Here is a 15,857-nt window from a genome sequence, read left to right as displayed (position 1 = left end):
TCTAGTACCTCTTTACTAACTCAACCCCCCCCCCAAGAAATCAAATAGCAGACACTGTAAGTTTTCCTTGACATTTCCAGTATCATTGTACACATACAGCAATGATGCTAATGTTGATAATATTATCCCTCAATTATTAACGCCATATTTGTATAGAAGCTGGAGCTTCCAAAGCCCTTTCATAAATGGGCTCTTATCTGATTTTCAAATCTAGCCTCTGCAGACTCAATCTTACTCATAGCCACAAATATTCTCATTTTACAAATGGGAAGGCTGAGACTGAGGGAAACTGCCACAGATAACGAATGGATTAGAAAATACATTTCGTAGTACTTACAAGCTGCATTGAGTCAAACTTCATCTTTGCTCAATAGACACTTAGCAAATCGAGGAAATAGCCAAATAGATTCATAAGAACTGACCAGCAAGCATTGGAGAGTTCTCTATTGTAAAACACAGAATTTCATCCCTGCCCATTTGTAATTCATAGCTGTTGTTGTTGTTGTTGTTGTTGTTGTTGTTGTTAAATCTGACAGTTCCACATGCACATCAAGAGAAATAGGATAGTATATAAGAAAGGGATAATTATAGAATCTACAAACAAAATGCTACAGGAAGTTGATAAGGAAGATTTTACATGGGGGAAGAGTGCATTTGAAACACACTGAAGTGATAGAGTCCTTGTAGTTATGGTTTTCCTTTCTGAACACCATGAAATGCAGTTACAGTTTTATTACGTGAATGAGAAACACACGTGCTAGTAGACAACATTGTATGCTTACATGCAATACAAATGCACAAGCTTGAACTCATATCTCAGCAAAAAACGGAACTATTGAAAAGTCCGTAATAGGTGATGGACTATTTCTGATTAAGAGAATAGGAAGAGGGGCGCCTGGGTGGCACAGCGGTTAAGCGTCTGCCTTCGGCTCAGGGCGTGATCCCGGCGTTACGGGATCAAGCCCCACATCGGGCTCCTCCGCTGGGAGCCTGCTTCTTCCTCTCCCACTCCCCCTGCTTGTGTTCCCTCTCTCGCTGGCTGTCTCTATCTCTGTTGAATAAATAAATAAATAAATAAAATCTTTAAAAAAAGAGAGAGAGAATAGGAGGAACTACAAGTGGTAGAAGGACAAAGGGTAGATATAATGAAGGTAAGAAAAACTGTCCAATGTACAATGGGCATTGTCCACCATGCACTCCTCATTACCGGGGGTCTTTAAGCCACTGAAGGGTAAGCAGCAGTCAGTGATATTGTAAAAGGAATCGCTCTACAACCCTCCTCCTCCACAGAAAATAAATACCACTGATCTTAATAGAAACCTCTAGTCTGCCCATAGTATTTATTGAGCCTCTGGAGCCTGACTGTCTAGACAAATTCCTTCTCTATCACTTGTGGCTAAAGCAATGCCGGGTACAACTTTTCTGACCTTGGGGTCTCATAGGGTTAAGAGAAAGTTCAATTAAATCAATATTTGCAGAACCCTTAGAAAGTGCCTGGAATGTGGGTATCATTCAAAAATGCTAGCTTCATCTTTATTATTACTTTTCTCCAATTTTTCCTCTGCATGCTGGTAATGATCTTTATAAAATGCAAATTTGTTGTCATTATCACTGAAAAAAAACCCCAACCATCATAGTATGACCTATAAAGGTCTGGAAGATTTGGCCCCCATCTCATCTCCGGCCTCATTTTTAAGCTCTTACTTTAGCAGAATCAAGGTTCCACTGCCTTGATAGGATAAATATCATCAGCTAGGATTAATGAAAGGGTAAGTCCTGCTTTCTAATGGAATAACAATAAACAAAAACATTATTTTTGATCAGATATCATGTATAGGTATAAATTAATGAAATGATTAAGGGAATAATACTTGCCAATAAGTATTTAATACTTACTATTCTAAGCCCTAGAGTGTTCTATATACATTCTCTCATTCAATCTTACTACATCCCTGTGAAGAGTAATATTCATTTACCCACATTTTATTGATGAGAAAACAAAGCTCAGAGAGGTCAGGTAGCGCATTTGTTGTCAGAGAACCAAGAAGTAGCAGAACAGGCCTGTGAGTTACCTGCACCTGAACTCTTCCTCATCATGTTCCCATTTAGTGCCTCCTAGCTGTCAGGCTCTGTGCTATGGTTTGTCTGTATTCATGTCATCTATACATTATTATCTCTGTTTTATATTAAGAAATGGACATACAAAGAGGTCATGTGTGTTTCCCATGGTCTCAGAACTAATAGCTGAACCAAGACTTGAATTCAGGTCTGCCTAAGTCTGAGAAAAAGCATCCTTCATTATCACTCAGCACCACTGCCCTGTACTTTAATATGCTGCTTTAGGGGCGCCTGGGTGGCTCAGTCAGGTAAGCTTCTGCCCTCGGCTCAGGCCATGATCCCAGGGTCCTGGGATAGAGTCCTGCATCAGGCTCCCTGATCAGCAGGGAGCCTGTTTCTCCCTTTCCTCCCTGCTCATGCTTTCTCTTGCTATCTCTGTCACTATCTAAGTCTCTCTCAAACAAATAAATAAAATCTAAAATAAAATAAAATAAAATAAAATGCTGTTTTAAATTAACCCCAGGCTACTTGAAAATCCTAGTGAATCACTAGGATGGATTCCACTTCTAATGTGTTTATTTTTTAAAAACATTTAATTATGCCATAGAAGACCAAAAAAAAGGGGGGGGATGGTTTTTCACCTACTTCAAATAAGTAGGTGATAGTGGAGCCCATATGTGTTAAATATAAGTATAACTGGGCACTAAATATCCGTGATATACCTGGGGCGCCTGGATGGCTCAGTCAGTTAAGCTTCCCATTCTTGGTTTCGGCTCGGGTCATGACCTCAGGGTTGTGAGATCAAGCCTTCCGTAGGACTCCCTGCTCAGCACAGAGTCAGCTTGAGATTCTCTCTCTCCCTCTCTCTCTGCCCCTCCCTCCACTTGCACTCTCTCTCTCTATCGCTCTCTAAAATGAATAAATAAAATTTTAATAAATCAATAAGTAAATATTCATGATACACCAAATCTTTGAGGCATAAAATATCCCTGATACACAGGAAGTGCTCAATATTCTTGACATCTTAATTTAGCCCCTGATTGGTGAAACCCATGCCCACATATCCATTGCCCAAAGAACACAAATAAAACCTAGAGCTGTTTAGTAGACTAGCTGGCAAACTACAGCTATGACCAGGCATACTTGCCTCCCATCAATATGGGAAAGCAAACGTGTGTCATTGGCCCAGGACACCTTCTGTCTGTGGCTCTCCTCGCTACAACCCCATCTCTGGTCTTCATACCCACACCATCAAGTGGGGAAGGCGGATGTGGCACAGGTTGAGAGAGGAGATCTGAATATTGCCCATCCTGGGACTCAGGTGGTGTGGTCCTTCCACATGCTTGCATCATAACCTGTGTGTTAACTTATCCATCTCTTTCCCTTTGCTTCTCACAATATATTTTAAAATGATATCATAAACTAAAGAGGTCAAGCATCCTAATCTGGTCTGTGAGTCTTTCTGTTCCATGAGCTCTGGGATGGATAGCTTGCTGGTAACGTATCAAAGCCTCCGATAACATCAAGGTAATTTCCTACATGACATCCCTGAGGGGACATGTAATTAACAATAGCGGCAAGTGTCAATTCCAGGCAGGAAGACAGAGTCTTGAGAAAATCTGAAGCTCTCTCTTTACCTCTCCTTTTTCACTCACCTTGCATCAGCCAGAGTTGCTCGTGCCACAGCCCAGGCCACAACAAATGCTGCTGGGAACCCTGCAATCAAAAAGAGATTCAGAGACCATATTTACTTTAATATTAAGGGAATTTTCAATCTCATACTCAGCACACATAAGAATATACTGGTAAAAGTTGAGAGAGAAAAACAGACACGAAAAATGTTGATATATCAACAAGAAATTCCACTTAGTTTTCTTCTTGTCCACTCAACTATGAGCCAGGTACATTGTTGTCATTTGTTCCTGAAAGTCTAAAGATTGAAAGTTGGCCCAATTTTCCCTTGAAGGATGTAGGATCAAGCTATATGGGCAGGGGATAGAAGTTACTGGGGCCAGAAGCAGGCAGCAGTTGGAGCAATGGACTTTGACTCTTGCCACATGGACAGCTGCATCCTTTCAAGGAGGAGTGAAGCAACATGACAGATGTCATGAGGAGCAGCAGGAGGCTGTCATTTTAAAAAGTTAGAACTTGGCCATTCAAAAAGTGCAAGCCATAGAGAAGCTATACTGAGAAGTTATTAAATTGGGAAGTTTTGATCAGGCTAGCCTCTTTGGGGGGAGTTCATATTGGCTCAGGACAAGCATTTACATGAATTTAGGCTGCAGGGAAGGGTGGCTGCTCTGTGAGTTTGGTGATTTGAGTGTGAGGTATGTATCCCTCATAAATGTTAGACACCATGTGAGCTAGCAATGTCAAATCTATTACACGGACTTTCCAAGAGTCCGAAAAGGCTGCCTACGGTAAAGGATGACTGTTCAGTTCATGTTATAGTTGATTAGACTCTGACATCACACACAAAAAATCACAAATCATAACTTTTAGGGAATATGACAAAACAGGGCCAAAGGACTTAACGGACAACTTCTCATTCTGTGGAATTTATGAAAGTGGTTTAAAGAAAGGAAAGAGAGAGCGTAATGGAAACACTGCAGAAGTTAAGAAGCACCTTAAAATGGAGAGAAAAAGTTTTAATCTAACTTAGACCATTCTTTATTAAACACAATATTAAATTCTTTTAAAAACACACTTGTAATTTTTCAAATTTTTTTTAGCAAAAAAAGTGAAAAAGAATAGGTTCAGATGAAGAACACCACCACTGAAAGTGAAAATAAAATGATACACTGCAATAGAAAATTTGTTGGCCTCCTCAGTGATCATCTAGTTGAATTTAACTTCAGCCTGCCTATGTGGCTATTTAATTTTATGATTCTACATTTGAATTTTATTTATTATTTGCATAGAACATCTAAATTTCAAATGTCAAAAAAAATATGTTTGAATTCTATGAACCAGGAAATTGTTTTTGTCAAAATAGATCTACCCAATCCTGGTTATTTCTTAGGTTCAGTTCACATATTTTATCTATCTTTCTACCCACCTATGTATCTACGCACCCACCTATCCATCCATCCGTCCATCCATCCATCCATCCATCCATCCCATAACCATTCACTAAGTGCCTATGTATGTGTCAAAGATTGTTCTAGTTTCAGAAGATAAAACAATAAACAGATCAACAATATCCCTGTCTTTTTAAAGCACACTCTGGAAGGAGATGCAAGATTAATAACATAACTTTGGTTATCAATCAGCACTACGAAGAAAAAACAAGAATGATGCTGTATAACGGAGTAGAGCTCCTTCTGACGGGGAGGTTCAAAGAGGCCTGAAGTAGCCCCCCTTCCTGTTCTGCTGCCTTGGCTCACTTTAAAAAGTACCTGTCTTTGATCAGCATTTTCACATTTTCTCATTTGCAGGTCTTTATCTTTTGCTTCCTTTATAATCTCCCAATCAAGCGATTTCCTGAATGATGTTCTATACACACTGATCAATGGGGCTTGAGTTGGAACTCGATCTTAGATGATAATTATAACAAATGTCTTATATCGGACAACATGTCTTAATGAAATTACTTTTCTCATCATCTTGGAAGACTCTCACTCACAAAACTACCACAGAGGCAACCACGGAGGAAAAAGAATCGAAACCATTCTGGGATTTAAGGATTTTTGACCACCAATCTTAGTATCATAGTATTACATAATTGAGAACACATAAATCTAGGTGGAAATGTTTGAAATTTAGATGTTATTTTAAATTTAAATGCTAATTGAAGTAAATTTTAATGTAAATTTGAATGGTACTCAATATATGCATTTCCTTTGAGAACTGAGTTATCTTCAGAAAATGTCAGTATAAATAAGTGATTCTGAGAGGGAGGCAATCTCTAGTTTAAAAATAAACAGATGTGGGTTCTCATGTGGCTCCATCACTACTTTCCTTTAAAATGAGGTTTTGGACTAACTAATCCTAGTCAAAATGTTTTAACAATTAAATCCTTCCTTCAAATAAAAACGTATGCAGCAGCCCAGTGCATAAAACAGAAATGCTTTGAAGTCAAAGAGGATAAAAAGGATCTTCTCATCTTGGTCTATGTAGTTTCATCTTGTTTTGGATATTTTAGAAGCTTCAAAGAACCACACATCAGCCTTACCCTCCTCATGTGATACTACTTAGTATAGTGAAATCACAGGTTGATCATAAAGTGTAAAGTTAGTCCTAAAAAATTAGATCCATCATGACATAGGATGCCTAGCTTTGCTACACACAGACAGTGTCTTTCCAACCAGAAACTTTCGATTCCCCTAGGAATCCATCTATGTTAACTGCTCAGACACGAAGTTCTAGGCTATGCTTTCAGTTGCCTCACTACTCATCACAGACTGCTGAAATTCAATACCCATCACCTAGGTTTCTATTTATTGAACTTTAGAAAAGCTACTCCTCCTGAGATAGAATTGCTGCAGGAAACAAAAGAAATATTTTAAAAATACATCTAATTTGTAGTCCAAAAAATTGCTGTAGAAGAATAGAGTAAGGCATTGTGAGAAAGGACCAGTCTGAAACAGAAGAGCTACAATAAAAAAGAAAATATATTTACTGAATTAAATATTGCCAGTGGGCAGAAACTGTAAAAGGTCAAATTGATGGAGATGAAGGAAAATCTTGAAACCAGGTGAACTCACTGAGATAAATCTACAGAACTGTTACAAATGTCAATCGAAACGTGACTATAATTTGTTTTCTTTTAAAGAGGTAATAATCTACATAATATTTAATGGTTAGGAGTAAAACCCCAAATTACACCTGAAAAATTTGGGGAAAATGATAAGCAGAGAGATTCAAATTCTGTATCTTTCATAAAGTAGGGTTAAAATATTGATCTTTTATTGACTCTAATTGTTAAATGTAATTTTAACTTTAAAGCAACCTTCAGTAGAACTAATACTGGCCTTAAAAATCATAAGGGAAGGGTGAAGAAGACTTTCTAGGTTTTTAAATTTTGCTTGAAGTCAATTGAAGATTTTTAATTGTGTAAAGGTATTATATTGGTTATCCTAAATAATTTTTTTGGAGAACAGGTTTCATAAATATTTGGAATATAATATGTATGATCAGAACAGACAAACACAAAAGAAAATAACCTACTGGGTCAGACTCATGCTTATTGTGTGTAGAGACTTCAACACATTATCTCTGTATTTCAATTATATTTACTGCCAACTGGATAATCAAAAAATAATTGCTGAATTGAGATCACCTGATACAGAGATAATAAAACTGGAACTGTATTATCTTCTCCTAATTATTTTCAGAGAATACAGAATATGAAAATATTCTACAAGAAAGCTTGGCAGCGGAGACATGACTGCATGACATAATCAGGATAGGTGATCTTATATGATAATATGTACATTCTGGCATCTTCTCCGACAGCTGAAAATTAAGAATGGTTGCTAATATAGAGGGAAATTACCACATTAAGGATAAAGAAATAAGATTGACACGTTTTAAATATAGAATCAAATATATAGAAAGAATAATGTATACTTGGAAGAACAAAATGGAACCAAGAATAAAGTGCCTTATTTATGAGAAAATTGAGGCAAGAAGAGGGAAAATTAAGAATGTGGTTGGTTGAAAGAAAAATATAGTCATCATTGGAATCTGCCTTTACTCCTCTACACATCTTGTTTTGTGATGATGTGTAAAAACAGTTATTTTAAACATCTGCCTTCAATTTACTAACGGTCAGATATGGCATCTGCTCCTCTTTAGATTGTAATTTCCTTTCCTTCCAATTTATTCTTGAGAATCAGCAAAAGCAATGTAAATAATATAGCTCCACACATCACTATAATGTGAGTAATAAAGGTCTGACTATTTATTTAGCTGAAGAGAGCTTAAAGTTATCATGATTGGGTCCCATGAGTAACAAAGGAATCCAAGCAAGTTCTCTTCTCTAGTGAAGGCAATAAATCACATCATTGGAAGAAAGTACGAAATTGGTTTCATTATAAATTACTCTAGCAAAGGATCCTGCAAAGCAGCTCTAATGTTTTTGGTAATTGTTTTTCTTAACGGAGTTTAGAAAAATGAGTTAGAAATCCAAAATGATATTCTAAAATCAGACTGTCAGTGGTGAGGGGAAAATAGTCTATTAATCAAATAGACTTAGGTATTTAATTCATTAAACAGTAGCTGCAGTTAAGTAATGGAGAGATATTCTTTTTTTTAAAGATTTTATTTATTTATTTATTTGAGAGAGAGAGCACATGTGCGTGCACACGCGTGAGTGGGGGAAGGGGCAAAGGCAGAGAACCTCAAGCAGACTTCGAACTGAGTGTGCAGCCTGATGCAGGGCTCGAGGCAGGACCCACCGGGGGCTCAACCTCACGACCCTGAGACCATGACCCTGAGATCATGACCTGAGCTGAAACCAAGAGTTGGACACTTAACAGACTGAGCTACCCAGGCAGCCCAGTAGTGGGGAAATACTCTTGAAAGAATAGTACTATAATTATGTACAATCTAGACTAGAGCATTTTTTTTAATGGAGTTGCAGAGAGTCAGAAGGTAGACCAAGTGTGGAACTGTAATTCTATAAAGATTGGTTATTAGTGTTTTAGATTGTGGTTAATTAACTGTGTGTGATATATCACAAGTAAAATGCTTTTCAAAGCAAACTTCCATGGGAAGCCTACTTGTTTTCATGTTTGTTCTTAACCCATCTGATGAAAAGAACACTTCAAGTAACGCTGCTTATCTACTGTAGTCATCATTCCAATGCCAAAGTTCTTGTGGACAAATCAATAAATTTGTATAGGAAGGGAAGAAATTCATAGAAGCTCACTGGACTGGTTTTTTTTATTATTATTATTATTCTGTTTTTCATAGAAAGATCTGAAAACTAGTTTCTCGGGTTTAAGTGAGACAAACTCCTGATTTTAAAGAGGAACAGTCTAAGTGGTAGAAGATGTGAAGAACCAAGGCAAAAGGAAATGTAGATAAAAGTAAACTTCATTATAACCTGCGGCCCATTGACAAATACTTGAGGCAGGCAGAATTTGACATTCCTCCAGGAACTCCCAACTGTCTTAACGTTAATACCTTGCTAGAGGAAAAAAACAACCTTAACTTGAAAATAGCTAGGACCCCATGATCCTGTAAGTCTTTTTTAGCATATGAAAATCCTTTTGGAAACTTCCTTTGTCTTTACCTCCCCCAACTCCAAAGTATATAATCAATTGCTCCTCACAATCCCAGAACAGCTCTTTCTGCCAAAGGGGTCTTGTCCCTGAACTTTAATAAAAGCACCTTTTTGCACCGAAAAATGTCTCAAGAATTCTTTCTTGACCATCCACTCAGGAACCCTACTTCGATCACATCAATTGAGACCAAGTAAGAGTTCTAGGGGAGTTGGCTATCGAACTAGTAAGTCCATAGAGAAAAAAAGAATTTATTATGTATGACCCGTGCTGTAGAAATCCAAAATATAAAATGTAACTCAGACAAATGTGTACATTCATTGTTGAATATTCTTTTTTTTTTAAAAAAGATTTTATTTATTTATTTGACAGAGAAAGACAGCCAGCAGCCAGCGAGAGAGGGAACACAAGCAGGGGGAGTGGGAGAGGAAGAAGCAGCCTCCCAGCAGAGGAGCCCGATGTGGGGCTCGATCCCAGAACGCTGGGATCACGCCCTGAGCCGAAGGCAGACGCTTAACGACTGAGTCACCCAGGCGCCCCCGTTGTTGAATATTCTATCAACACCTTTACCAACTTCTAATAATTATGTTGGTATACAAATAAAATTTTGATTTGAAGGCAAACTACCAAAAACTATTCAGGAAATTTCCAAAGTATCCTAAAAAATAAAATATGTTTGTTTTTTTGTTTTTGGTTTTTTTTTTTTTTTAGCAACTGCTAATCAAAGGGAGAGCTTTAAAACAGACAAACTGCCTTCAGAAATAAAACTTTATTTACAATAACCATTTCATAATAAATGTAATGTAATAGTAAATAGACCGTTTGCCTTCTTAAAGGTTACTGATCAACTAGCAGGAAATTCAATATTCCCTACTTCACATTTTCAAATGTTAAAAAAATATATTAAAGACAAACAAGCAAAGAAATATTCTTATTTTGGAGGAGAAAAAAAAAGCCCTTCAAATTTAATCTTGAGAGGCTCAGTTATTTTTTTCTTATGCTGAGCACCTTATAATATGGATATTAAAATAACAATGGAGATCTGCAATTGTTAATCATGAGTCTTCTTAATTGTAACCACATAGGAGTTTCAATTTCTCTTACATTTGAACAAGTAACATACTTTTCCCCCTGTCATGCTGAGTTAGTGCCTAGCCCAGTGTAGTGCTGAGAAGGCAATTTGGGAATGTGAGCTAAATATCCTTTTTTTTTAATTACTCATGCAGAAAGTAATTTGAATTATTTCCTTCCAAAAGACATGGTAGTCTACATAATTAGTTTATAATTTATATGATTAAATACCTTTCTGGTATTCTCATCATATATCCTAAAAACGCAAACAATTCATCACTATAGCTTAGAAATTAAAAAATAAAAATAGGATGAAATTATTGCTAAATCAGGACATTGATAAAAGACATGAGCATAGCAGTTCTAAATGTGCATGGTTAACAATGTGTTCTTTTATATTTCCGCCAAAGAATTCTCTCAAGAATCGGACCTAAGAACACTAACCGTAGGTTAAAGGTGAAAAGTTTGTTACCACTGGGAGGATTTTAGGCTTGATCTTAATAACCTTCTCCAATGAACAATGGAAGAGAAAGAAGGAGGTATAAAGGTAAGGTGGAGAGAGATTTCAGGAAAATGGCTGAAAGTGTGCTAACGACAGGTGATATAGGAAAATGCTGGAGTTCAGAACAAACAGTCGAGAAAGAATTCTTGAGATGTCTTAGGTGCAAAAAGGTGGTTTTATTGAAGCATGGGGACAGGACCCATGGGCCGAAAGAGCTGCACTCAGGTTGTGATGGGCGTCTAATTGTATACTTTCAAGTTGGGAAGGGGTTAATGCTAGTGTAAGTCCCTAAGGAATTTTGGAAACAAAGTTTCCAGGACCCTAGGGGACCAGCTATTGTTAAGAAAAGGTCATTTATTACCTTTTAGTAAAAACTCAGTCCTGAGACTCTTCAGATGTATAATAATGGACCATATGCTTGGAAGATTATTGCTAACATGTATCTTATGGGGTAGAGATAAAGGAAGTTTCCAAAGGACTTTTTATATGTTAAAGAAGACTTACAGGATCCTGGAGGTCAGCCTCATGTTCAGCTAAGACTGCCTTTTGCCCTTAGCAAAATGTCAACATTGAGGCAGCTTGAGTTCCTAGAGGAATGTCACTCTGCCTGTTTCAAGGACTTGTCAAGGGGCTCTAAGTAGTAAGGAAATTTAATTTTTTCTTTTGCCTCTGTTTCCCACATCGATAGGTTTAACAGAAATCCATAATCCAGTTTAAAGGGAAAGGAGATATAAATACCTTACCCCAGCCTATCAAGATGAAGCCCCACAGGTATTTGGTGTCCGAAAAGAATGCCACAAAGATTAGACTATGCAGGTAGAGACCTTCCACCAAGATCCAATAGTAATTTGTAGCCAAGAAGTAAATGAACATCACAACAGCAATCTTGCACCCAATCTGTTACAAATAAACCAGAATTGCATCATATTAGAACTCTTAATTATACTGCATGCAACACCAGACCATGAAAAAGTAGTTCTGTATTTCTTTTTTATGATCTGTTTCCTGTATATAGGAAAGCCAAGACTGTTGAATGAGACCAGAGCAAAATTATTTTAAGACAGCATCTCTAAGACTATGGGCTCGATTCTACTTGCTTAAATAAGATTTTTTCTTTTAGAAGTTGTCAAAAAATCACTTTTCCTTAATTTTTCCTGTGTATGAAAATAATACTTGATCCTCAGAGAAAATTAGGAAAGTACAGAAAAGCATAAAGAAGAAATATTAGCCATTATTCTACAATGATTTTATTTTATTCTCGTCTTTTTTATGCCCCAAAAGTCAATGGCTAAAATAATAAGCATTTACTACATCTTAGGAACCTATGCATTGGCTAGGTGATTCTGTTGATGTGGGCCAGCCTCCGCTAAATCTCGCCTAGGCTCACTCACAGAGCGCGACCCTTCATTGGCACACTACCACTTCCACTTCATTCCATCAGATAAAACAAGTCACAAAAACCAGCCCAGAATCAGAATCAGCAGGGACTACAAAGTTACAGGGCAAAGGCCAAAGCCACAAAAAGGGCAGTAATTCATACCATCAAGACATATAATCTATTATAGTTAATTCCCAGATATAGTGCATCAGTGGTCTAATTAACCGAATTATTGAGTGATTCTATTTACTAAATAACACCAGGACAATTCAGAGCAGAATCAAGTACCTTGGAATCTTATATTGGAACAAGTCTGAATCTACAATAAAGAAAGTAAATGTCATGGCCTTTTAAATGACACACTTCCGGTTTAGCAAGTGGGCTTTTTACTTTTGAACATGGTAAGCCATGACAGCTAGTATGAGCCATACATCGAATGTACTCCAGTCATGTGATTTTTGAAGTTTCCATTCCAGAATGTTCTTACAGAAAGAGCTCAAGACTTTTAATAGTCTAAGATGATGAGTAATTAGGTGTAAAGCTTAAGGAAGAATTGAGGCAGTAAACATCATTATATAAATTGGTCGTCTATCTTGGTTAATTCAGAGATTATGTAAGTCAAACAAGTTAATATTGAGTGGACTGTAAAATTCTACTTGTCTGTGATGTTGTAGGAATCAGTAATGAGAGAAAATGGTGAAAACACTTACATATTGTGATTTGTCCACAGAAGGCATTTCTATGGAACTTTGCAGGTCATCCTGCGTCAACAGGGACTGCAGTTCCTTTACTCCCATGTGAGCATGGACCACTTTGTCCTTGACAAAGATGCTTACAGCTCTCAGCATGAAAGACACAAACAAGTGCATGTGGATATAGTTCCTAGTGCAGTGCAATCGTCTATGGAGAGAAAATATTCAGTCTTTAGATTTGGACAAAATTAGACAAAGGGAAAGAAAATACATATGAGTCCATACTCCTCCAAAAAAGAAGAAAATATAGTAAGCCTGAACAAAGACAGAAACCCATGATTTCCAATTGAAACAACTGGGACCAAAAACTTAAATGTAACTTTTTGAGAAATAATTTCAAATTTAACCTGATCTACTACCATGTTTATCCTGATTTTGCAGAGTTAACTATCATGCTTTATTATACTAAACCATTATACTAAACTATTTATTAAAATAATAAATGACTAATGGAGAACCATTTTGAAAAGGAGTAGATATTATTAAAAGTGGAGCTTTCAGGGGCACCTGGGGGGCCCAGTCAGTTAAGCGTCTGCCATCAGCTCAGGTCATGATCCCAGAGTCCTAGGATCAAGTCCCACATCGGACTCCCTGCTTGGTGGGGAGTCTGCTTCTCCCTCTCCCCCTGCTCCTTCTCTCTCTCTCTCTCTCTCTCTCTCGCTCACTCCCTCTCAAATAAATAATAAAATCTTTTAAAAAAATGGAAAAAATGGAGCTTTCACATTTTCAACATATACTCTACAAGGAAAAGTAAAATATTTTGATAACATTACACAACTTTATGTCCTAGTAATGTTAAAGAGTAAACGAGTTTACATTAACATAAAAAGCTTTGGGTTTATAAAAGAACCTTAGACACAGGAGTAGATACAGTATTACTAATTTCCCATACAAAAAGCTACCTCCAAAAGAGACCTTTTCTTACGTTTGATGGAAAGAAACACTAAGAAAGGGTTGTAGAATCTGGCCCAGCTCTACAATTGCTTGACCGCAAGACAGTACAACTTTCCTATACAATGATCACCCTATTACTACTTCCCTTCCAGGGAGGACAAGGTACGCAAGTGTAAGAGAGTGAGAAAATTTTTAATCCAATAATATATTTTCACATTTCATAATATAATAGGAGTAGGCCAACTGAGAATGAGCTAAATTTAGACATTTTGGAAATACTATTTTGTTGGTATATTGTCCATTAAGCCCAGACAGTCCTCCTCATTGATCAGTTCCTTTTGGGGGAGTGTCTTCACAGCTGAGTGGGATTCGACCAGATAGTTTATCAGGTATCTGTGGAAATTACTGACTGCGAATAGTGCCATCACATATCTAAACAGGTACTGATTTTTAGAAGACTCAACACTATTGACTATCCTAATAAAAAATTATTTTGTTTTGTGAAACAAAAGACTTTCTGAAATTTTTGTGCAACATTCTGTTATATAGTAATTATATAAAAAGTATTATATAGAATTTGTTAAATAGAGAGATAAATTACTATGTAAGTTGAAGAATTACTACTTAGTGATCTGTATCCTCCTGAAATGTTATGTGGCTTTTTTTCTCATAAATATTCATCTATTATGCTGAACAACCAGAGCCACCCTTAGTATAATGGAATGAACTCTGGATAGGAATTAGAAGATGAAGGTTCTGTTTCTGGCCGTACCACCTATGACCTTTTGACCTTGGATACTGAACTTCAGTTTCTCAGTCTGTAAAATAAGATAATACTGCCAAACCAATTTCACAAGGCTGTTTTGAGGAACCCCTCCATAATTTCACAAATCTGTGTTCCCCTTCTACTTTAAAAACTTCATTAGCTCCTTATTCTCTACCCTTACAAGATAAAATTCAAAGCCTTTGACAAAGACCAGCAAAACCCAGTGCCACAAAATCTAGTTTCTTCCTAGTCATTCCCATATGGCCACTCCACCCCATGCATCAAATTCTGCATTTGCATGGGACTGTTCTATGTTCCCAGAGTCTACCCTGTTCCCTCTTGCCTCTGAGTTTTGCACATTCTGTTCCCATCATCTGCAATATACTGAATTCCTTCTCATCATTGCAGTATCAGTTCACGTCAGTATGTTCTGGGAAGTCTCTCTTATCTAGTCAGTTTTAGCCTCTTTGGTGTTCCCAAAACCCTTTATAAAAACCTGAATTATAGTATTAACAATATTTTATTTGATAATCATTTAATGAGTCAGTCTCTCATATGTACTGCTTTTCTAGTCTGTAACATATCTTAACTTGTCCTCCATCAACACTAAAAAGAGTCTATCATATGGTAGAGAAAAACGCTTGTTGTGTAGATAGACTAGTGAATCAATAAAGAAAAAGTTTTGGAAATATAAACTATATTGCCATAAGATGAGTAATTGTCTTAGAAGAAGTAGTTGGAATATTAAACTAGTCATTTATTTATTAATTCAACAAATATTTATTAAGCACCACTATATAATCAAGCACATTACAACCACTAAGAATGCTACAATGAGAAAAAAAAATGCTCTCATGTGGCTTTACGTTCTAGAGGGAGAGATAAAAGATAAAAAGAAAAGAAAAAAATAAATAAAATAAAAAGATAAGTAAAACATCAGATAGTACATTAGACAGTGATAAATCAAAAGAGAAAAACAGCAGAAAATAGGTACAAGAAGTTTCGAGGAAGAGGGGATTGTAAGATGATCGGAAATAAAATATAAAACATTTTGTTTTTTAAATATGTCATCTGCCCTCATTTCTTTTCCCATGCATAATTTAGCACTGCAGTCTTAAAATTGTATTGTCTTAATTAATAGACCTCAAGACGTTCCATTTCTATCCTCAAGCCACTGCCCTTGGCCAGGCCACCATCTTCCTGTCCT

The 15,857-nt window shown here is 36.8% G+C and overlaps 1 protein-coding gene across 1 annotated transcript in view; it reads right to left on the bottom strand.

Moving 5' to 3' along the window:
• Positions 1–15,857, bottom strand: part of PTH2R (parathyroid hormone 2 receptor) — a 75,377-nt gene that overhangs the window by 24,210 nt on the left and 35,310 nt on the right. Inside the window, exons 6-8 of the mRNA XM_045806620.2 lie at positions 12,949–13,138; positions 11,604–11,757; positions 3,714–3,774 (exon numbers count right to left, since the gene is read on the bottom strand). Coding sequence (XP_045662576.2) covers positions 3,714–3,774; positions 11,604–11,757; positions 12,949–13,138 — 405 coding nt within the window. The remainder of the gene's footprint in view (positions 1–3,713; positions 3,775–11,603; positions 11,758–12,948; positions 13,139–15,857) is intronic.

The sequence above is a fragment of the Ursus americanus genome, chromosome 1 (assembly GCF_024610735.1).
Source record: "Ursus americanus isolate L20-20 chromosome 1, mUrsAme1.1.p, whole genome shotgun sequence".
NCBI classification, from domain to species: Eukaryota; Metazoa; Chordata; class Mammalia; order Carnivora; family Ursidae; genus Ursus; species Ursus americanus.
This window is presented reverse-complemented; position numbering and strand designations above follow the sequence as displayed.